Raw genomic sequence first — 23,719 nt, forward strand, 5'->3', positions numbered from 1 at the left:
CCAAAATCTTTTCACCACTAGATGGCAGTCCAAGTTAAAGGATAATTTAAGAATTTGAAAAACTAAACTGGAACTGTAAGATGTTACTGTACTACTAAAGGATTTACCAGTCATTAACAAAAAGCCACATTTGTGGTGGTGGTGTCCGGGTTGTAAATGAATAAAGCAAAGCAAAGTAGTCACATGTGACCTGGCAAGTACCTTCCTTTACCTACTTGCAACACAGGCTGCCTTGCTAAAACAAACATGTGGGAGAAGCAATTGTAAGGGTCCCCCTTTTCCTGCAGAATGGAATCCAGAGGCCCTGGTCGAAGGTCAATGCGTGTTCGGTCTTTTCTTTGCGTCTCCTCAAAAATCCCTAATATGTATTAATCTTTTGGGTTTCCAATTATAGTACTGACCTTATACACAATTTTATCTGACTCCAATCTTTCGTGATTTTATTTATATTTATCAAAAGGTAACTGCTGATCCCTCTAGTTGTGATTAAATTTGGATCATTAATTAACTATAATATTTCCTAGTTTCGACTTATCGTTCATTAGGAGTCTGGGTCGCTTAGAGACCTTGTTTGGCCAGAACAGACTCACGACACATCTGGACTAGTCCAGGTCTTAGTCAGAGGCTACCCCGTAGATCGCTTACCTTAATGCAGCCATCTCCTCGATAGACTCAAAAAGAGTAATTTTGCCAGGTAAGAACAGTTTCCAAATTGATAAACATTTGCACAACTGATCAGCAGTACAAAAATAACACAAAACAAAATAAAACAAACTTAAATGGTCAGTATACCTGGTCTTTAAAAAGTACATAGTGTAGTGTATGAGGACATACACCCCACTACGGGCCGATCTGGCTACAGAATCGCGCCTTGTTGTGTTTTGTCACTTTCCTTATATACTCAGACCAGACAAAGATGTGCCAAATGTAGTTGTATAAACCTTTTGGTGTTTAGGTTCCCGTGCTCCAGTGTCACACCTGGCTGGAACACGTTCAGAGACCCAAAAGAAGGACACACCTCCTTCTCAGCGGAACACAGTTCTACCAAGTTCTTAACCTTCTCCATAATAGAAGCGATTACTGTGAAATTGAGACCAATTTACCAATCGCACTGAGACCTTTCAAATGAGACCAAACATGAAAGTGAAGAACAATAGGTCCACAAGACACATGACATATAATGCCTCATTCCTAATGAACTTTAAACCAAGTCCTTTGGGCAGAAGGAGGGGAAGCAGGAAGAGCAGAGGTGAAGAGGGTGTCAAACACAACAGGGGGAGGTGGTGTTTACTCTCCTTTTGAAGTCCTTTGAATATCCCTTCTCAGATCAGTCTTATTGCATTTACAGGTTGAGAGTCACCTTACACAAATAGATACATAACTAAAATAGAAGAGGACTGGAATAAGGCCATTAATGGCATCCCAGCAGACATTGGTCCCACAGCAACATCTTGTCCCTGGCCAAAAACAGTTGCGATAGGACGATAAATACGCAACCGAGTATTTCCCCAAAATGCATTTGGATAGGTTTGTACATGTCTACCGTTCTTAGTGGTTGCCTGCAAAGTGATTGAATAACTGGTTTTCTGCAAGCTCTCCTGCTGACAACAGGATATTGAACTATACACAGCCAGAAGTCACAGTAACCACCAACATGTACAAAGTACCTTAAATATATTTTTTAGGAAATTTTCCATTACATAATTTCAGGTCAGCCTCCCATGACTTTTGGGCAAACATCCTGTTACCTAAACAAGTCAACCATTAACACCCAGTTCAGTACCTCATGTTGTAATCCAGGTCAGGCTTGTATAAAAATTCTGCAAAGCCAGAATACCTAGTGAGTTTAAACTATAGCTTGATGGGATGCGTGTTGGTGTTTGAATATCAACTCTGACATCCTGTCCTGGGACTGGAGATGCAAGTTTTCATGGCCAACTCTAGCACAACTGCACTGTCTTTGTATAAAAGACAAGAAAACAGATTTTGATCCACAAAAAGGTTTATTAAAAAACTAGATTTACATGACTAGAGTAACTTGTCCACTAGAAACCACAGTTGGTTCACCAAAGATGGCCTGGATAGGAGTAGCTCTTCCTGGGGAGAGAGAGAGAGAGAAAATTGTTTTTATTAATTCAAATAAACGGGTCATCTTCTAGGTCAAGAGAATACAAGAACTCACGTTTCCTGGTGCAGCTTTGCTCACAAGAGCCAGAAGACGGATGGCACACCTCTGTACTGCAGTGGATGAAGATCTGAGAAGCAAAAGCAGGAGTAGAGATTAGGTCAAGAGGCTCAGTGAAAACCTGGTAAAGTGGGGCATACCGTTTCCTGCAGAGGAGCCAGTGAGGTTGGATCTACAAACGTAAACATCTTCACAACAAAGCGCTTGTAGTGGGTCGGGAACTGCACACCAGATGATCCAGTTACTGGAACCAATGTGGTCAGATAACGGTCATCCTGGTAAGGGCATCTGAAAGGGAAAGGAGGTCAGAAAGGGTCTCCCTGCACACCAACTGGATATAGTCGGCTGTACGCTCACCCATCAATCAGAAGGTCCCACTGGGGTAGACTGAGTGGACTGGAGGTGGAGGTCGCCCAGCAATGTCCCAGCATCAGGACAATGTTGGGGTCTGTCCTCTCCATAATGTGCACCTCAACATACACGGGCTCCCGCAGGACTTTTGTGACGGGATAATCAGAGTCACTGTAGTAGGACGTGTAGGCCTCATCCCCTGAGGAACAAGACTAGGCTTTAACCAGAAAGCGCTGCAACCTGGAGACACATGGGATACAGTACTTACCTTCAGCACAGCCCTTGGTGACACACTGGCCATTGGCCAGTCTGAGCTCCACCCTGAGAGGTCCAGGAGCAGCTACTGGTGGAGGTGGAGGAACAGAATTGACCTCCACAACCAGAGCTTCCACAGATGTTCCAGAGTATCTGCACTGGAAGAGAAGCCTGGACAGAGACAGGCAATCAGCTTGTAGCACTGGTCATAGATCATTCTTACCCAGTCATAGACCACTTACTCAAAGTGACTGTCCCTCGTGATGGATCCAAGTGGTCCAACGCCAACTTCGTATGAGGAGGTCATTCTGTTCTCATACACCACATATCCACTGTCCTCCTGTAAACAGAAGCAGTTAACGTCCAGTCAAATCGTAAGCGGTGCAGAATACAGCCAGAAGCAGCTGCTCACCATCATACTTGTGCCGCATGCGGTCACAGGGAACTGGTATATAGCAAAGGAAGGTGTGGAATCCACAGGAGCGCAAGGTGGGTCACTTCCACCCAGCAGACGAACCAGAATCCAGACTCAGTTGAGGCACAGTAACATCTCTAGCCACCACTACCACAAACTGACCATCTCGAATACACTGGACAGTCACTAGAACAAGGTACAAGAGCAGGTTAACGCCGAGTCAAGTTACAAGTAACAGAATAAGCCTGGGAATGCTTACCTGCCCTTCCATAGAAGCACTGCTGTCCATCAAAGCAGCAGTTGATAGCGTTACACTCAGCACCACTGATCCCAGGTTGTCCACATGGGATATGATCATAATCAGCTACAGTACACTTATCAATGGGCTCTGTCTGTGCCACTGGCTTCTGAAGTGGAAACTGCTGGTTAGGTTGTTGAACCAGCTGGCTGGGTGGCTGCTGTTGAACTGGCTGCTTAACCCACTGGCTGGGTGGCTGCTGTTGAACTGGCTGCTTAACCCACTGGCTGGGTGGCTGCTGTTGAACTGGCTGCTTAACCCACTGGCTGGGCGGCTGCTGTTGAACTGGCTGCTTAACCCACTGGCTGGGCGGCTGCTGTTGAACTGGCTGCTTAACCCACTGGCTGGGCGGCTGCTGTTGAACTGGCTGCTTAACCCACTGGCTGGGTGGCTGCTGTTGAACTGGCTGCTTAACCCACTGGCTGGGTGGCTGCTGTTGAACTGGCTGCTTAACCCACTGGCTGGGTGGCTGCTGTTGAACCGGCTGCTTAACCCACTGGCTGGGTGGCTGCTGTTGAACTGGCTGCTTAACCCACTGGCTGGGTGGCTGCTGCTGTTGAACCGGCTGCTTAACCCACTGGCTGGGTGGCTGCTGCTTGAACCGCTGCTGCTTATCCTGCTGGCTGGGTGGCTGTTGTTGTGGTTGCTGAACCTTCTGGCTGGGTGGCTGTTGTTGTGGCTGCTGAACCTTCTGGCTGGGTGGCTGTTGTTGTGGCTGCTGAACCTTCTGGCTGGGTGGCTGTCGTTGAACCAGCTGCTGAACCTTCTGAGGACTCTGGGGCAGATTACTCCACTGAGGAACAGCATTACAGAGAGCACAAAGTGCTAAAATCTCAACCAACAACCATCTGACAACCATGATTGAACAGACAGGCACACTGTGCAGAAGCTGGCGTTTGGTCTTTTTGCACTCTTCAGGTTTTAAGGTAATTAAGGATAGTCCCTGCCTCTTAATTAAATCCTCATGATTCTCCACACCTGTTCGTTCCAGTCAGAGATTTAGCAGCTGTGTGATTTTCATTGATTCAATTATCCTTGTTTACATACATAAAAATCAAACTTGAGCGCAATTCAAAATAACATTGTAGTATTAATGCTTTTCTGCCATTTTGAATTCAACCTTGGTTTTATCCTTCAATAGCTGAATCCAGTTGTTGACATTTTGACAATTCTGGACTGTTTCTTTTTCAAAACGTGTATGTATCTTCTGAAAGGCAGTTTAATAATACATAAGCTTTGAATGATACTTGAACCCTGTCCCGACTATAGCTGCTCTATTCTGAAATACATGCATTACAATACACTGCGTTATAATTAAAATATTCTTTCATATTGTAAGGAGCTAAATCAAAAACCTGTAATGCAATGAGACTAATCTGAGAAGGAATATCCAAAGGAACAAAAGAACTTCAAAAAGAGAGTAAACTACGCCATCTTGACTTGGCTTAAGATTCATTAAGAATAAGGCATTATATTTCATGTGTCTTGTGAACCTATTGTTCTTCACTTTCATGTTTGGTCTCATTTGAAAGGTCTCAATTTCACAGTAATCACGTATATTATGGAAAAGATTAAGATATTGGTAGAACAGTGTTCTGTGGAAAAGGGGGTGTGTCCTCCTTTTGGGTCTCTGAAAGTGTTCCAGCCAGTGTGACCCTGGAGCACGGGAACCTAAACACCAAAAGGTTTTTACAACTAAATTTGGGATCTCTTTGTCTGGTCTGAGTATATAAGGAAAGGACAAAACACAAGGCGCGATTCTGTGGCTAGGGAATGAAATGCTTAGACAAATAAAAGTAAACCCTTTCATTCCTTGTTTAACTTATTCACTAGCAGAACGTTTATTAGGCGGCTGTCTCTAGCATCAAATGCTCACAGATTTAAAAGTACTACTACACGTGCGTTTTTTTACTCATCTGTTTACATTCACCTGAAACACAAAAATGGCAGTGTTTATGATGATATACTCATGTATTTTGTATACTCGTCAAATGTAAAAAGTGAATTCTGGCCTACAACTTTTTTTCTGCAGTGGAAACAGAACAGTTGATGGTTTTTAAGTGGAATGCACATCTCAAATACCCGGTTCTTAGAAATTTGGAACCATTTTTCGATACCTGAACCTATCCGTAACTTGACAATGTTTCAAAGATGGAAGAATACAGTTTTTCTACATGAAATATGATTTTGACTGTAAAGGCCGTAACAGTACATTTTTTCAGACAATCTACGAGATGCTGTGTACCAATTTTGGTCTAATAAATATCCAAGTTCAATGAAAAAAATGGTGATCCAGTCCTTTACATTCACAATGTGTTAGTTTAGATCAGGGGAACTGCAAGCAAGTTTGACACCGGGTCCAAAATCTTTTCACCACTAGATGGCAGTCCAAGTTAAAGGATAATTTAAGAATTTGAAAAACTAAACTGGAACTGTAAGATGTTACTGTACTACTAAAGGATTTACCAGTCATTAACAAAAAGCCACATTTGTGGTGGTGGTGTCCGGGTTGTAAATGAATAAAGCAAAGCAAAGTAGTCACATGTGACCTGGCAAGTACCTTCCTTTACCTACTTGCAACACAGGCTGCCTTGCTAAAACAAACATGTGGGAGAAGCAATTGTAAGGGTCCCCCTTTTCCTGCAGAATGGAATCCAGAGGCCCTGGTCGAAGGTCAATGCGTGTTCGGTCTTTTCTTTGCGTCTCCTCAAAAATCCCTAATATGTATTAATCTTTTGGGTTTCCAATTATAGTACTGACCTTATACACAATTTTATCTGACTCCAATCTTTCGTGATTTTATTTATATTTATCAAAAGGTAACTGCTGATCCCTCTAGTTGTGATTAAATTTGGATCATTAATTAACTATAATATTTCCTAGTTTCGACTTATCGTTCGTTAGGAGTCTGGGTCGCTTAGAGACCTTGTTTGGCCAGAACAGACTCACGACACATCTGGACTAGTCCAGGTCTTAGTCAGAGGCTACCCCGTAGATCGCTTACCTTAATGCAGCCATCTCCTCGATAGACTCAAAAAGAGTAATTTTGCCAGGTAAGAACAGTTTCCAAATTGATAAACATTTGCACAACTGATCAGCAGTACAAAAATAACACAAAACAAAATAAAACAAACTTAAATGGTCAGTATACCTGGTCTTTAAAAAGTACATAGTGTAGTGTATGAGGACATACACCCCACTACGGGCCGATCTGGCTACAGAATCGCGCCTTGTGTTTTGTCACTTTCCTTATATACTCAGACCAGACAAAGATGTGCCAAATGTAGTTGTATAAACCTTTTGGTGTTTAGGTTCCCGTGCTCCAGTGTCACACCTGGCTGGAACACGTTCAGAGACCCAAAAGAAGGACACACCTCCTTCTCAGCGGAACACAGTTCTACCAAGTTCTTAACCTTCTCCATAATAGAAGCGATTACTGTGAAATTGAGACCAATTTACCAATCGCACTGAGACCTTTCAAATGAGACCAAACATGAAAGTGAAGAACAATAGGTCCACAAGACACATGACATATAATGCCTCATTCCTAATGAACTTTAAACCAAGTCCTTTGGGCAGAAGGAGGGAAGCAGGAAGAGCAGAGGTGAAGAGGGTGTCAAACACAACAGGGGGAGGTGGTGTTTACTCTCCTTTTGAAGTCCTTTGAATATCCCTTCTCAGATCAGTCTTATTGCATTTACAGGTTGAGAGTCACCTTACACAAATAGATACATAACTAAAATAGAAGAGGACTGGAATAAGGCCATTAATGGCATCCCAGCAGACATTGGTCCCACAGCAACATCTTGTCCCTGGCCAAAAACAGTTGCGATAGGACGATAAATACGCAACCAGTATTTCCCCAAAATGCATTTGGATAGGTTTGTACATGTCTACTGTTCTTAGTGGTTGCCTGCAAAGTGATTGAATAACTGGTTTTCTGCAAGCTCTCCTGCTGACAACAGGATATTGAACTATACACAGCCAGAAGTCACAGTAACCACCAACATGTACAAAGTACCTTAAATATATTTTTTAGGAAATTTTCCATTACATAATTTCAGGTCAGCCTCCCATGACTTTTGGGCAAACATCCTGTTACCTAAACAAGTCAACCATTAACACCCAGTTCAGTACCTCATGTTGTAATCCAGGTCAGGCTTGTATAAAAATTCTGCAAAGCCAGAATACCTAGTGAGTTTAAACTATAGCTTGATGGGATGCGTGTTGGTGTTTGAATATCAACTCTGACATCCTGTCCTGGGACTGGAGATGCAAGTTTTTCATGGCCAACTCTAGCACAACTGCACTGTCTTTGTATAAAAGACAAGAAAACAGATTTTGATCCACAAAAAGGTTTATTAAAAAACTAGATTTACATGACTAGAGTAACTTGTCCACTAGAAACCACAGTTGGTTCACCAAAGATGGCCTGGATAGGAGTAGCTCTTCCTGGGGAGAGAGAGAGAGAAAATTGTTTTATTAATTCAAATAAACGGGTCATCTTCTAGGTCAAGAGAATACAAGAACTCACGTTTCCTGGTGCAGCTTTGCTCACAAGAGCCAGAAGACGGATGGCACACCTCTGTACTGCAGTGGATGAAGATCTGAGAAGCAAAAGCAGGAGTAGAGATTAGGTCAAGAGGCTCAGTGAAAACCTGGTAAAGTGGGGCATACCGTTTCCTGCAGAGGAGCCAGTGAGGTTGGATCTACAAACGTAAACATCTTCACAACAAAGCGCTTGTAGTGGGTCGGAACTGCACACCAGATGATCCAGTTACTGGAACCAATGTGGTCAGATAACGGTCATCCTGGTAAGGGCATCTGAAAGGGAAAGGAGGTCAGAAAGGGTCTCCCTGCACACCAACTGGATATAGTCGGCTGTACGCTCACCCATCAATCAGAAGGTCCCACTGGGGTAGACTGAGTGGACTGGAGGTGGAGGTCGCCCAGCAATGTCCCAGCATCAGGACAATGTTGGGGTCTGTCCTCTCCATAATGTGCACCTCAACATACACGGGCTCCCCATGGGACTTTTGTGACGGGATAATCAGAGTCACTGTAGTAGGACGTGTAGGCCTCATCCCCTGAGGAACAAGACTAGGCTTTAACCAGAAAGCGCTGCAACCTGGAGACACATGGGATACAGTACTTACCTTCAGCACAGCCCTTGGTGACACACTGGCCATTGGCCAGTCTGAGCTCCACCCTGAGAGGTCCAGGAGCAGCTACTGGTGGAGGTGGAGGAACAGAATTGACCTCCACAACCAGAGCTTCCACAGATGTTCCAGAGTATCTGCACTGGAAGAGAAGCCTGGACAGAGACAGGCAATCAGCTTGTAGCACTGGTCATAGATCATTCTTACCCAGTCATAGACCACTTACTCAAAGTGACTGTCCCTCGTGATGGATCCAAGTGGTCCAACGCCAACTTCGTATGAGGAGGTCATTCTGTTCTCATACACCACATATCCACTGTCCTCCTGTAAACAGAAGCAGTTAACGTCCAGTCAAATCGTAAGCGGTGCAGAATACAGCCAGAAGCAGCTGCTCACCATCATACTTGTGCCGCATGCGGTCACAGGGAACTGGTATATAGCAAAGGAAGGTGTGGAATCCACAGGAGCGCAAGGTGGGTCACTTCCACCCAGCAGACGAACCGAATCCAGACTCAGTTGAGGCACAGTAACATCTCTAGCCACCACTACCACAAACTGACCATCTCGAATACACTGGACAGTCACTAGAACAAGGTACAAGAGCAGGTTAACGCCGAGTCAAGTTACAAGTAACAGAATAAGCCTGGGAATGCTTACCTGCCCTTCCATAGAAGCACTGCTGTCCATCAAAGCAGCAGTTGATAGCGTTACACTCAGCACCACTGATCCCAGGTTGTCCACATGGGATATGATCATAATCAGCTACAGTACACTTATCAATGGGCTCTGTCTGTGCCACTGGCTTCTGAAGTGGAAACTGCTGGTTAGGTTGTTGAACCAGCTGGCTGGGTGGCTGCTGTTGAACTGGCTGCTTAACCCACTGGCTGGGTGGCTGCTGTTGAACTGGCTGCTTAACCCACTGGCTGGGTGGCTGCTGTTGAACTGGCTGCTTAACCCACTGGCTGGGCGGCTGCTGTTGAACTGGCTGCTTAACCCACTGGCTGGGCGGCTGCTGTTGAACTGGCTGCTTAACCCACTGGCTGGGCGGCTGCTGTTGAACTGGCTGCTTAACCCACTGGCTGGGTGGCTGCTGTTGAACTGGCTGCTTAACCCACTGGCTGGGTGGCTGCTGTTGAACTGGCTGCTTAACCCACTGGCTGGGTGGCTGCTGTTGAACCTGCTTAACCCACTGGCTGGGTGGCTGCTGTTGAACCCACTGGCTGGGTGGCTGCTGTTCTTGAACTGGCTGCTTAACCCACTGGCTGGGTGGCTGCTGTTGAACCGGCTGCTTATCCTGCTGGCTGGGTGGCTGCTGTTGAACCGGCTGCTTATCCTGCTGGCTGGGTGGCTGTTGTTGTGGTTGCTGAACCTTCTGGCTGGGTGGCTGTTGTTGTGGCTGCTGAACCTTCTGGCTGGGTGGCTGTTGTTGTGGCTGCTGAACCTTCTGGCTGGGTGGCTGTCGTTGAACCAGCTGCTGAACCTTCTGAGGACTCTGGGGCAGATTACTCCACTGAGGAACAGCATTACAGAGAGCACAAAGTGCTAAAATCTCAACCAACAACCATCTGACAACCATGATTGAACAGACAGGCACACTGTGCAGAAGCTGGCGTTTGGTCTTTTTGCACTCTTCAGGTTTTAAGGTAATTAAGGATAGTCCCTGCCTCTTAATTAAATCCTCATGATTCTCCACACCTGTTCGTTCCAGTCAGAGATTTAGCAGCTGTGTGATTTTCATTGATTCAATTATCCTTGTTTACATACATAAAAATCCAAACTTGAGCGCAATTCAAAATAACATTGTAGTATTAATGCTTTTCTGCCATTTTGAATTCAACCTTGGTTTTATCCTTCAATAGCTGAATCCAGTTGTTGACATTTTGACAATTCTGGACTGTTTCTTTTTCAAAACGTGTATGTATCTTCTGAAAGGCAGTTTAATAATACATAAGCTTTGAATGATACTTGAACCCTGTCCCGACTATAGCTGCTCTATTCTGAAATACATGCATTACAATACACTGCGTTATAATTAAAATATTCTTTCATATTGTAAGGAGCTAAATCAAAAACCTGTAATGCAATGAGACTAATCTGAGAAGGAATATCCAAAGGAACAAAAGAACTTCAAAAAGAGAGTAAACTACGCCATCTTGACTTGGCTTAAGATTCATTAAGAATAAGGCATTATATTTCATGTGTCTTGTGAACCTATTGTTCTTCACTTTCATGTTTGGTCTCATTTGAAAGGTCTCAATTTCACAGTAATCACGTATATTATGGAAAAGATTAAGATATTGGTAGAACAGTGTTCTGTGGAAAAGGGGGTGTCCTCCTCCTTTGGGTCTCTGAAAGTGTTCCAGCCAGTGTGACCCTGGAGCACGGGAACCTAAACACCAAAAGGTTTTTACAACTAAATTTGGGATCTCTTTGTCTGGTCTGAGTATATAAGGAAAGGACAAAACACAAGGCGCGATTCTGTGGCTAGGGAATGAAATGCTTAGACAAATAAAAGTAAACCCTTTCATTCCTTGTTTAACTTATTCACTAGCAGAACGTTTATTAGGCGGCTGTCTCTAGCATCAAATGCTCACAGATTTAAAAGTACTACTACACGTGCGTTTTTTACTCATCTGTTTACATTCACCTGAAACACAAAAATGGCAGTGTTTATGATGATATACTCATGTATTTTGTATACTCGTCAAATGTAAAAAGTGAATTCTGGCCTACAACTTTTTTTCTGCAGTGGAAACAGAACAGTTGATGGTTTTAAGTGGAATGCACATCTCAAATACCCGGTTCTTAGAAATTTGGAACCATTTTTCGATACCTGAACCTATCCGTAACTTGACAATGTTTCAAAGATGGAAGAATACAGTTTTTCTACATGAAATATGATTTTGACTGTAAAGGCCGTAACAGTACATTTTTTCAGACAATCTACGAGATGCTGTGTACCAATTTTGGTCTAATAAATATCCAAGTTCAATGAAAAAAATGGTGATCCAGTCCTTTACATTCACAATGTGTTAGTTTAGATCAGGGGAACTGCAAGCAAGTTTGACACCGGGTCCAAAATCTTTTCACCACTAGATGGCAGTCCAAGTTAAAGGATAATTTAAGAATTTGAAAAACTAAACTGGAACTGTAAGATGTTACTGTACTACTAAAGGATTTACCAGTCATTAACAAAAAGCCACATTTGTGGTGGTGGTGTCCGGGTTGTAAATGAATAAAGCAAAGCAAAGTAGTCACATGTGACCTGGCAAGTACCTTCCTTTACCTACTTGCAACACAGGCTGCCTTGCTAAAACAAACATGTGGGAGAAGCAATTGTAAGGGTCCCCCTTTTCCTGCAGAATGGAATCCAGAGGCCCTGGTCGAAGGTCAATGCGTGTTCGGTCTTTTCTTTGCGTCTCCTCAAAAATCCCTAATATGTATTAATCTTTTGGGTTTCCAATTATAGTACTGACCTTATACACAATTTTATCTGACTCCAATCTTTCGTGATTTTATTTATATTTATCAAAAGGTAACTGCTGATCCCTCTAGTTGTGATTAAATTTGGATCATTAATTAACTTATCGTTCGTTAGGAGTCTGGGTCGCTTAGAGACCTTGTTTGGCCAGAACAGACTCACGACACATCTGGACTAGTCCAGGTCTTAGTCAGAGGCTACCCCGTAGATCGCTTACCTTAATGCAGCCATCTCCTCGATAGACTCAAAAAGAGTAATTTTGCCAGGTAAGAACAGTTTCCAAATTGATAAACATTTGCACAACTGATCAGCAGTACAAAAATAACACAAAACAAAATAAAACAAACTTAAATGGTCAGTATACCTGGTCTTTAAAAAGTACATAGTGTAGTGTATGAGGACATACACCCCACTACGGGCCGATCTGGCTACAGAATCGCGCCTTGTGTTTTGTCACTTTCCTTATATACTCAGACCAGACAAAGATGTGCCAAATGTAGTTGTATAAACCTTTTGGTGTTTAGGTTCCCGTGCTCCAGTGTCACACCTGGCTGGAACACGTTCAGAGACCCAAAAGAAGGACACACCTCCTTCTCAGCGGAACACAGTTCTACCAAGTTCTTAACCTTCTCCATAATAGAAGCGATTACTGTGAAATTGAGACCAATTTACCAATCGCACTGAGACCTTTCAAATGAGACCAAACATGAAAGTGAAGAACAATAGGTCCACAAGACACATGACATATAATGCCTCATTCCTAATGAACTTTAAACCAAGTCCTTTGGGCAGAAGGAGGGGAAGCAGGAAGAGCAGAGGTGAAGAGGGTGTCAAACACAACAGGGGGAGGTGGTGTTTACTCTCCTTTTGAAGTCCTTTGAATATCCCTTCTCAGATCAGTCTTATTGCATTTACAGGTTGAGAGTCACCTTACACAAATAGATACATAACTAAAATAGAAGAGGACTGGAATAAGGCCATTAATGGCATCCCAGCAGACATTGGTCCCACAGCAACATCTTGTCCCTGGCCAAAAACAGTTGCGATAGGACGATAAATACGCAACCGAGTATTTCCCCAAAATGCATTTGGATAGGTTTGTACATGTCTACCGTTCTTAGTGGTTGCCTGCAAAGTGATTGAATAACTGGTTTTCTGCAAGCTCTCCTGCTGACAACAGGATATTGAACTATACACAGCCAGAAGTCACAGTAACCACCAACATGTACAAAGTACCTTAAATATATTTTTTAGGAAATTTTCCATTACATAATTTCAGGTCAGCCTCCCATGACTTTTGGGCAAACATCCTGTTACCTAAACAAGTCAACCATTAACACCCAGTTCAGTACCTCATGTTGTAATCCAGGTCAGGCTTGTATAAAAATTCTGCAAAGCCAGAATACCTAGTGAGTTTAAACTATAGCTTGATGGGATGCGTGTTGGTGTTTGAATATCAACTCTGACATCCTGTCCTGGGACTGGAGATGCAAGTTTTTCATGGCCAACTCTAGCACAACTGCACTGTCTTTGTATAAAAGACAAGAAAACAGATTTTGATCCACAAAAAGGTTTATTAAAAAACTAGATTTACATGACTAGAGTAACTTGTCCACTAGAAACCACAGTTGGTTCACCAAAGATGGCCTGGATAGGAGTAGCTCTTCCTGGGGAGAGAGAGAGAGAAAATTGTTTTTATTAATTCAAATAAACGGGTCATCTTCTAGGTCAAGAGAATACAAGAACTCACGTTTCCTGGTGCAGCTTTGCTCACAAGAGCCAGAAGACGGATGGCACACCTCTGTACTGCAGTGGATGAAGATCTGAGAAGCAAAAGCAGGAGTAGAGATTAGGTCAAGAGGCTCAGTGAAAACCTGGTAAAGTGGGGCATACCGTTTCCTGCAGAGGAGCCAGTGAGGTTGGATCTACAAACGTAAACATCTTCACAACAAAGCGCTTGTAGTGGGTCGGGAACTGCACACCAGATGATCCAGTTACTGGAACCAATGTGGTCAGATAACGGTCATCCTGGTAAGGGCATCTGAAAGGAAAGGAGGTCAGAAAGGGTCTCCCTGCACACCAACTGGATATAGTCGGCTGTACGCTCACCCATCAATCAGAAGGTCCCACTGGGGTAGACTGAGTGGACTGGAGGTGGAGGTCGCCCAGCAATGTCCCAGCATCAGGACAATGTTGGGGTCTGTCCTCTCCATAATGTGCACCTCAACATACACGGGCTCCCGCAGGACTTTTGTGACGGGATAATCAGAGTCACTGTAGTAGGACGTGTAGGCCTCATCCCCTGAGGAACAAGACTAGGCTTTAACCAGAAAGCGCTGCAACCTGGAGACACATGGGATACAGTACTTACCTTCAGCACAGCCCTTGGTGTGACACACTGGCCATTGGCCAGTCTGAGCTCCACCCTGAGAGGTCCAGGAGCAGCTACTGGTGGAGGTGGAGGAACAGAATTGACCTCCACAACCAGAGCTTCCACAGATGTTCCAGAGTATCTGCACTGGAAGAGAAGCCTGGACAGAGACAGGCAATCAGCTTGTAGCACTGGTCATAGATCATTCTTACCCAGTCATAGACCACTTACTCAAAGTGACTGTCCTCGTGATGGATCCAAGTGGTCCAACGCCAACTTCGTATGAGGAGGTCATTCTGTTCTCATACACCACATATCCACTGTCCTCCTGTAAACAGAAGCAGTTAACGTCCAGTCAAATCGTAAGCGGTGCAGAATACAGCCAGAAGCAGCTGCTCACCATCATACTTGTGCCGCATGCGGTCACAGGGAACTGTATATAGCAAAGGAAGGTGTGGAATCCACAGGAGCGCAAGGTGGGTCACTTCCACCCAGCAGACGAACCGAATCCAGACTCAGTTAGGCACAGTAACATCTCTAGCCACCACTACCACAAACTGACCATCTCGAATACACTGGACAGTCACTAGAACAAGGTACAAGAGCAGGTTAACGCCGAGTCAAGTTACAAGTAACAGAATAAGCCTGGGAATGCTTACCTGCCCTTCCATAGAAGCACTGCTGTCCATCAAAGCAGCAGTTGATAGCGTTACACTCAGCACCACTGATCCCAGGTTGTCCACATGGGATATGATCATAATCAGCTACAGTACACTTATCAATGGGCTCTGTCTGTGCCACTGGCTTCTGAAGTGGAAACTGCTGGTTAGGTTGTTGAACCAGCTGGCTGGGTGGCTGCTGTTGAACTGGCTGCTTAACCCACTGGCTGGGTGGCTGCTGTTGAACTGGCTGCTTAACCCACTGGCTGGGTGGCTGCTGTTGAACTGGCTGCTGGGCGGCTGCTGTTGAACTGGCTGCTTAACCCACTGGCTGGGCGGCTGCTGTTGAACTGGCTGCTTGACCCACTGGCTGGGTGGCTGCTGTTGAACTGGCTGCTTAACCCACTGGCTGGGTGGCTGCTGCGGCTGCTGCTGGCTGCTTAACCCACTGGCTGGGTGGCTGCTGTTGAACTGGCTGCTTAACCCACTGGCTGGGTGGCTGCTGTTGAACTGGCTGCTTAACCCACTGGCTGGGTGGCTGCTGTTGAACCGGCTGCTTAACCCACTGGCTGGGTGGCTGCTGTTGAACTGGCTGCTTAACCCACTGGCTGGGCGGCTGCTGTTGAACTGGCTGCTTAACCCACTGGCTGGGTGGCTGCTGTTGAACTGGCTGCTTAACCCACTGGCTGGGTGGCTGCTGTTGAACTTGAACTGGGTGGCTGCTGCTGCTTAACCCACTGGCTGGGTGGCTGCTGTTGAACCGGCTGCTTATCCTGCTGGCTGGGTGGCTGCTGTTGTGGTTGCTTAACCCACTGGCTGGCTGGCTGTGGCTGTAACCCACTGTTGTGGGCTGCTGAACCGGCTTCTGGCTGGGTGGCTGAACCTGTTGTGGCTGCTGAACCTTCTGGCTGGGTGGCTGTCGTTGAACCAGCTGCTGAACCTTCTGAGGACTCTGGGGCAGATTACTCCACTGAGGAACAGCATTACAGAGAGCACAAAGTGCTAAAATCTCAACCAACAACCATCTGACAACCATGATTGAACAGACAGGCACACTGTGCAGAAGCTGGCGTTTGGTCTTTTGCACTCTTCAGGTTTTAAGGTAATTAAGGATAGTCCCTGCCTCTTAATTAAATCCTCATGATTCTCCACACCTGTTCGTTCCAGTCAGAGATTTAGCAGCTGTGTGATTTTCATTGATTCAATTATCCTTGTTTACATACATAAAAATCCAAACTTGAGCGCAATTCAAAATAACATTGTAGTATTAATGCTTTTCTGCCATTTTGAATTCAACCTTGGTTTTATCCTTCAATAGCTGAATCCAGTTGTTGACATTTTGACAATTCTGGACTGTTTCTTTTCAAAACGTGTATGTATCTTCTGAAAGGCAGTTTAATAATACATAAGCTTTGAATGATACTTGAACCCTGTCCCGACTATAGCTGCTCTATTCTGAAATACATGCATTACAATACACTGCGTTATAATTAAAATATTCTTTCATATTGTAAGGAGCTAAATCAAAAACCTGTAATGCAATGAGACTAATCTGAGAAGGAATATCCAAAGGAACAAAAGAACTTCAAAAAGAGAGTAAACTACGCCATCTTGACTTGGCTTAAGATTCATTAAGAATAAGGCATTATATTTCATGTGTCTTGTGAACCTATTGTTCTTCACTTTCATGTTTGGTCTCATTTGAAAGGTCTCAATTTCACAGTAATCACGTATATTATGGAAAAGATTAAGATATTGGTAGAACAGTGTTCTGTGGAAAAGGGGGTGTGTCCTCCTTTTGGGTCTCTGAAAGTGTTCCAGCCAGTGTGACCCTGGAGCACGGGAACCTAAACACCAAAAGGTTTTTACAACTAAATTTGGGATCTCTTTGTCTGGTCTGAGTATATAAGGAAAGGACAAAACACAAGGCGCGATTCTGTGGCTAGGGAATGAAATGCTTAGACAAATAAAAGTAAACCCTTTCATTCCTTGTTTAACTTATTCACTAGCAGAACGTTTATTAGGCGGCTGTCTCTAGCATCAAATGCTCACAGATTTAAAAGTACTACTACACGCATGCGTTTTACTCATCTGTTTACATTCACCTGAAACACAAAAATGGCAGTGTTTATGATGATATACTCATGTATTTTGTATACTCACAAATGTAAAAGTGAATTCTGGCCTACAACTTTTTTCTGCAGTGGAAACAGAACAGTTGATGGTTTTAAGTGGAATGCACATCTCAAATACCCGGTTCTTAGAAATTTGGAACCATTTTTCGATACCTGAACCTATCCGTAATTTGACAATGTTTCAAAGATGGAAGAATACAGTTTTTCTACATGAAATATGATTTTGACTGTAAAGGCCGTAACAGTACATTTTTTCAGACAATCTACGAGATGCTGTGTACCAATTTTGGTCTAATAAATATCCAAGTTCAATGAAAAAAATGGTGATCCAGTCCTTTACATTCACAATGTGTTAGTTTAGATCAGGGGAACTGCAAGCAAGTTTGACACCGGGTCCAAAATCTTTTCACCACTAGATGGCAGTCCAAGTTAAAGGATAATTTAAGAATTTGAAAAACTAAACTGGAACTGTAAGATGTTACTGTACTACTAAAGGATTTACCAGTCATTAACAAAAAGCCACATTTGTGGTGGTGGTGTCCGGGTTGTAAATGAATAAAGCAAAGCAAAGTAGTCACATGTGACCTGGCAAGTACCTTCCTTTACCTACTTGCAACACAGGCTGCCTTGCTAAAACAAACATGTGGGAGAAGCAATTGTAAGGGTCCCCCTTTTCCTGCAGAATGGAATCCAGAGGCCCTGGTCGAAGGTCAATGCGTGTTCGGTCTTTTCTTTGCGTCTCCTCAAAATCCCTAATATGTATTAATCTTTTGGGTTTCCAATTATAGTACTGACCTTATACACAATTTTATCTGACTCCAATCTTTCGTGATTTTATTTATATTTATCAAAAGGTAACTGCTGATCCCTCTAGTTGTGATTAAATTTGGATCATTAATTAACTATAATATTTCCTAGTTTCGACTTATCGTTCATTAGGAGTCTGGGTCGCTTAGAGACCTTGTTTGGCCAGAACAGACTCACGACACATCTGGACTAGTCCAGGTCTTAGTCAGAGGCTACCCCGTAGATCGCTTACCTTAATGCAGCCATCTCCTCGATAGACTCAAAAAGAGTAATTTTGCCAGGTAAGAACAGTTTCCAAATTGATAAACATTTGCACAACTGATCAGCAGTACAAAAATAACACAAAACAAAATAAAACAAACTTAAATGGTCAGTATACCTGGTCTTTAAAAAGTACATAGTGTAGTGTATGAGGACATACACCCCACTACGGGCCGATCTGGCTACAGAATCGCGCCTTGTTGTGTTTTGTCACTTTCCTTATATACTCAGACCAGACAAAGATGTGCCAAATGTAGTTGTATAAACCTTTTGGTGTTTAGGTTCCCGTGCTCCAGTGTCACACCTGGCTGGAACACGTTCAGAGACCCAAAAGAAGGACACACCTCCTTCTCAGCGGAACACAGTTCTACCAAGTTCTTAACCTTCTCCATAATAGAAGCGATTACTGTGAAATTCTGCTCGATTGCTCCTGTCTGCTGAGAGGTTGGTTTGTTTGTAGCTGCGTGTAGCTTCGCTTTTCAATTTATCACCTCTTCTCTAACGATCAAATATAATTTGACTGTGTACATATCGTTGATACTATCAAATTAATCTAACTAATTAGACTGCTGTTAGTTCGTTCGCTTTAATCTAAAACTCGGCAGTGAGTTAGTACTCGTTAGCCGATTCACTTTCGCTCCCACCCGCGTTTTCGCGCCTATTGTGGGCTTTTTTCCGCTCCTGCTCATTTGTTCCTTGCGCTAGTTCGCTCCATTTTCACAAGCTCATCAAAACAAGAGTGGTAAGTGAATCCTTACGGTGAGTAAATGGCTTCTCCCTGCATCGTCACTTGCACCGTCTGTCACATGTATAGCTTATCCTTCTCTGTTAGCGATCAGGGATTTATGTGTGATAAATGCAGGGAAATAGCTAGGCTGACAGAGAAGGTTTTAGAATTAGAGACATGTATCCAAACTTTAATTGAGGACAGTAAGAATGCGAGGGCTGTAGGTACTGCTTTGGATGCGACTAGTACAGTGAATCATGTACATTGTTCGGTTCCTGCTTCAGAGCTCCTGCAGCAGGGCAATTGGGTGACCGTGAGGCGGACTAGTCGCGGGTCAAAACACCGCTCTTCCGTTCCGATCAGAACATCAAACAGGTTCTCCCCACTCAGTGACGCACCCACTGAGAAACCTGATCAAAGTGCTCTAGTAATTGACGATTCTATTGTACGGAACGTGAAAATAGAGACACCAGCCACCGTAGTCCAATGCTTACCGGGAGCCAGAGCGTCTGACATCTTGTCAAATTTAAAAGTGCTGGCTAATGCTAAACGTAAATTTCGTAAGATTGTTATTCATGTCGACGCTAATGATGTTCGACTTCGCCAGTCGGAGATCACTAAAAATAATATTAAAGAGGTGTGTGAATTTGCAAGCACGATGTCGGACAATGTAATATGCTCTGGTCCCCTCCCTGCTTACCAGGGTGATGAGATTTACAGCAGACTGCTGGGTCTCAATGGCTGGATGTCTAAGTGGTACCCGCAGAACAACATAGGCTTTATAGACAATTGGATGAGTTTCTGGGGCAGACCTGACCTGTTGAAAAGAGATGGTCTTCATCCCTCCTGGGGTGGTGCCGCTCTTCTATCTAGAAATATGACATATAGTCTTATAGCTCCAACATGACCAACTAGGTGATTACTTCCAGGACCAGGTCAGGAAGCAGACAGACCGGCTAAACCGACCGTCTGCTAGCTGCCTCACGTCACAGAAGGCAGTTAATTCTCAACACAGAGACTCTTTCACCTAGATATCACACTATAGAGACTGTGTCTGTTCCCCGAATTAGAATATGCAGAGAACGTCCAAACCTAATCAAAAGCAATAATTTAATTAATGTCCAACAAATTAAAACTACCTATAATTCAAATAAGCAAACGATAAAACTTGGCTCGCTAAATATTAGATCACTTTCCACAAAAGCACTTTATGTATATGATTTGATCAATGATCAGAAGCTAGATTTGCTTTGTTTGACAGAAACCTGGCTAAAACCAGATGAATATATTACTCTAAATGAATCTACCCCCCAAAATTATTTCTATAAAAATGAGCCACGTTTAAAAGGTAGAGGGGGGAGTGTTGCTACAATTTATAACCATATTCTTAGTTCTTCTCAGAGGGCAGGCTTTAAGTATAACTCATTTGAAGCTTTGGTGCTGCATATAACATTATCTACAGAATCATGTGCTAGTGATAAATCTTCTGTCATGTTTGTACTGGCTACTGTATACAGGCCACCAGGGCACAGCACAGATTTCATTAAAGAATTTGCTGATTTTCTAACTGAGTTAGTACTGGCCGCAGATAAAGTCTTAATTGTTGGCGATTTTAATATCCATGTTGATAATGAAAAAGACTCATTAGGATCAGCTTTCTTAGACAATTTGAACTTAGACATTTTGAACAACACGTCTCTGGACCTACTCATTGTAGAAATCATACTCTAGATCTAATACTGTCACATGGAATTGATGTTAAAATGGTTGAGGTCCTGCAGCAAAGTGATGACATTTCAGATCACTATCTAGTCTTGTGTGAACTCTGTATAGTTAAACCTGTAAACTCTGCACCTTATTACAAGTATGGTAGAACCATCACTTCCACCACAAAAGATAGCTTTCTAAATAACCTTCCTGACTTATCTCAATTCCTTAGCTCATCCAATACGACGCAAAAACTTGATGATGTAACAGAAACTATGCACTCTCTTTTTTTCTAGCACTTTAGATACAGTTGCTCCTTTGCACTTAAAAAAGATAAAAGAAAACAATCTGACTCCATGGTATAATGACAACACACGCACCTAAAAGAGAGCAGCCCGGAAAATGGAAGCGCAGGTGGAGAAAAACCAAATTAGAAGTATTTCGTATTGCCTGGCGGGAGAGTATGCTGTCATACAGAAAAGCGTTAAAAATTGCAAGATCTGATTATTTTTCATCCCTTTTAGAAGAAAACAAACACAACCCCCGGTATTTATTCAGTACAGTAACTAAATTAACAAAAAATAAAACGTCAACAGGTGCTAATATTCCCCAAGAGTATAGCTGCAATGAGTTCATAAATTTCTTTACTGCTAAGATTGATACCATCAGAGATAAAATTGTAACTATGCAGCCGTCAACTACAGTTTCACATCAGATAGTGAGCTTTAGATCCCCTGAGGAAAAATTACACTCTTTCTCTATTATAGGAGAAGAAGACTTGTACAAACTTGTTAAATCATCTAAACCAGCAACATGTATGTTAGACCCTGTTCCATTTAAACTATTTAAAGATTTGCTTCCAGAAGTCATGGATCCTATTTTGAACATTATTAATTCATCATTGTCATTAGGACATGTTCCCAAAACATTCAAACTGGCTGTAGTTAAACCTCTCATTAAGAAACCACATCTTGATCCCAAAGACTTAGTAAATTACAGACCAATCTCTAATCTCCCTTTTCTGTCAAAGATACTAGAAAAGGTAGTATCCTCACAACTGTATTCCTTTTTAGAAAAAAATGGTGTCTGTGAGGATTTACAATCAGGTTTTAGACCATACCATAGTACTGAGACTGCTCTCATTAGAGTTACTAATGACCTGCTTCTATCATCGGATCATGGTTTTATCTCGTTATTAGTGCTATTAGATCTTAGCGCAGCATTCGATACTATCGATCACAACATTCTCTTGGATAGACTAGAAAACTATGTTGGCATTAGAGAAAGCGCCTTAGCATGGTTTAAATCATATCTATCTGACCGCTATCAGTTTGTAGCATTAAATGAGGAGGTATCATATCAATCACAAGAGGAATATGGAGTTCCTCAAGGCTCAGTGCTAGGACCGTTACTTTTTAACCTGTACATGTTACCTCTGGGAGATATTATCAGGAGTCATGGTGTTAGCTTTCACTGCTATGCTGATGATACTCAGCTCTATATTTCAGCGCAGCCTGGTGATACACACCAAATTGAGAATCTAACAGAATGCATAGTCGATATAAAAAGCTGGATTATGAGTAACTTCTTAATGTTAAATTCTGAAAAAACAGAGGTGCTAATAATTGGACCTAAAAACCCCACATATAATAATCTAGAACACAGTCTATCACTTGATGGCTGCTCTGTTAATTCTTCATCATCAGTTAGGAACCTAGGTGTGCTGTTTGACAGCAATCTTTCCTTTGAAAATCATGTTTCTAGCATCTGTAAAACTGCGTTTTTCCATCTTAAAAATATATCTAAATTACGACCTATGCTTTCAACCTCTAATGCAGAAATATTAATTCATGTGTTTATGACCTCGAGGTTAGATTATTGTAATGCTTTATTGGGTGGTTGTTCTGCACGCTTAATAAACAAACTTCAGCTAGTCCAAAACGCAGCAGCCAGAGTCCTTACTAGAACTAGGAAGTATGATCACATTAGCCCGGTTCTGTCAACACTGCACTGGCTCCCTATCAAACATCGAATAGATTTTAAAATCTTATTAATTACCTATAAAGCCCTGAATGGTTTAGCTCCTCAATACTTGAGCGAGCTCTTATCACATTATAGTCCTGCACGTCCGCTGCGTTCTCAAAACTCTGGCCATCTGATAATACCTAGAATATCAAAATCAACTGCGGGCGTCAGATCCTTTTCCTATCTAGCACCTAAACTCTGGAACAATCTCCCTAACTCTGTTCGGGAAGCAGACACACTCTGCCAGTTTAAATCTAGATTAAAGACACATCTTTTAACTTAGCCTACACATAACACACCAACACACTTTTATTATTCAAATCCGTTAAAGGATTTTTAGGCTGCATTACTTAGATTTGCTGGAACCAGGAACACTACTCCTACAATACGATGTACTTGTGACATCGTAAAAAGAATGGCATCTACGCTAATATTAGTCCTGTCTCTTTCTCAATCTGTTTTCACAGTTTGTATCCAGACTAGATGGTGGATCAGCACCCAGAGATTATGTTCATCAGAGACCAGAACACCTAGATGCGCCCGTCGACAGATCACCAGATCCTGATGCTCACACACACACGCACACGCACACACTAAGTCATTTACACTACCTGACACAGCTGCGTTTAAAATTGAACTGGAAGTTAAGTGCTGGGCGTCCGGTCAGAGGAGAACTGACCCAACTGAGTCTGGTTTCTCCCAAGGTTTTTTTCTCCATTCTGTATGCATGGGGTTTTGTTTCCTTGCCGCTGTCGCCTCTGGCTTGCTTGGTTGGGACACTTAACTTCTAGTGACTATCGTTGAATTGACTACAGAGACCGTCTCTGCATTTAATAAGAAATTGGTCACTCTCGTCATTATACATCCCTGTCTTTATACTGTA

The 23,719-nt window shown here is 43.0% G+C and overlaps 2 protein-coding genes and 2 pseudogenes across 2 annotated transcripts; all 4 read right to left on the bottom strand.

The window, feature by feature from the left end:
- Positions 1-1,984: 1,984 nt before the first annotated feature.
- On the bottom strand, positions 1,985-4,363 carry LOC122325526 (zona pellucida sperm-binding protein 4-like). Its single transcript, XM_043220562.1, is given in 10 exon segments — positions 1,985-2,097; positions 2,183-2,255; positions 2,326-2,473; positions 2,543-2,735; positions 2,805-2,962; positions 3,034-3,131; positions 3,204-3,308; positions 3,310-3,392; positions 3,466-4,072; positions 4,157-4,363. Coding segments are annotated over 10 exon segments (1,749 nt in total). The 3' UTR covers positions 1,985-2,020.
- Positions 4,364-7,843: 3,480 nt separating this feature from the next.
- On the bottom strand, positions 7,844-9,813 carry LOC122325328 (annotated as a pseudogene).
- A 75-nt stretch (positions 9,814-9,888) lies between these two features.
- Positions 9,889-10,300, bottom strand: LOC122325330 (activating signal cointegrator 1 complex subunit 2 homolog; the record flags this gene model as incomplete). Its single annotated transcript, XM_043220345.1, has 1 exon — positions 9,889-10,300. A coding segment is annotated over exon 1 (351 nt), but the record flags the coding sequence as incomplete, so codon positions are not given.
- A 3,398-nt stretch (positions 10,301-13,698) lies between these two features.
- Positions 13,699-16,210, bottom strand: LOC122325527 (annotated as a pseudogene).
- Between the last annotated feature and the right edge of the window lie 7,509 nt (positions 16,211-23,719).

This window comes from Puntigrus tetrazona, chromosome 20 (assembly GCF_018831695.1).
Source record: "Puntigrus tetrazona isolate hp1 chromosome 20, ASM1883169v1, whole genome shotgun sequence".
Lineage (NCBI taxonomy): Eukaryota > Metazoa > Chordata > Actinopteri > Cypriniformes > Cyprinidae > Puntigrus > Puntigrus tetrazona.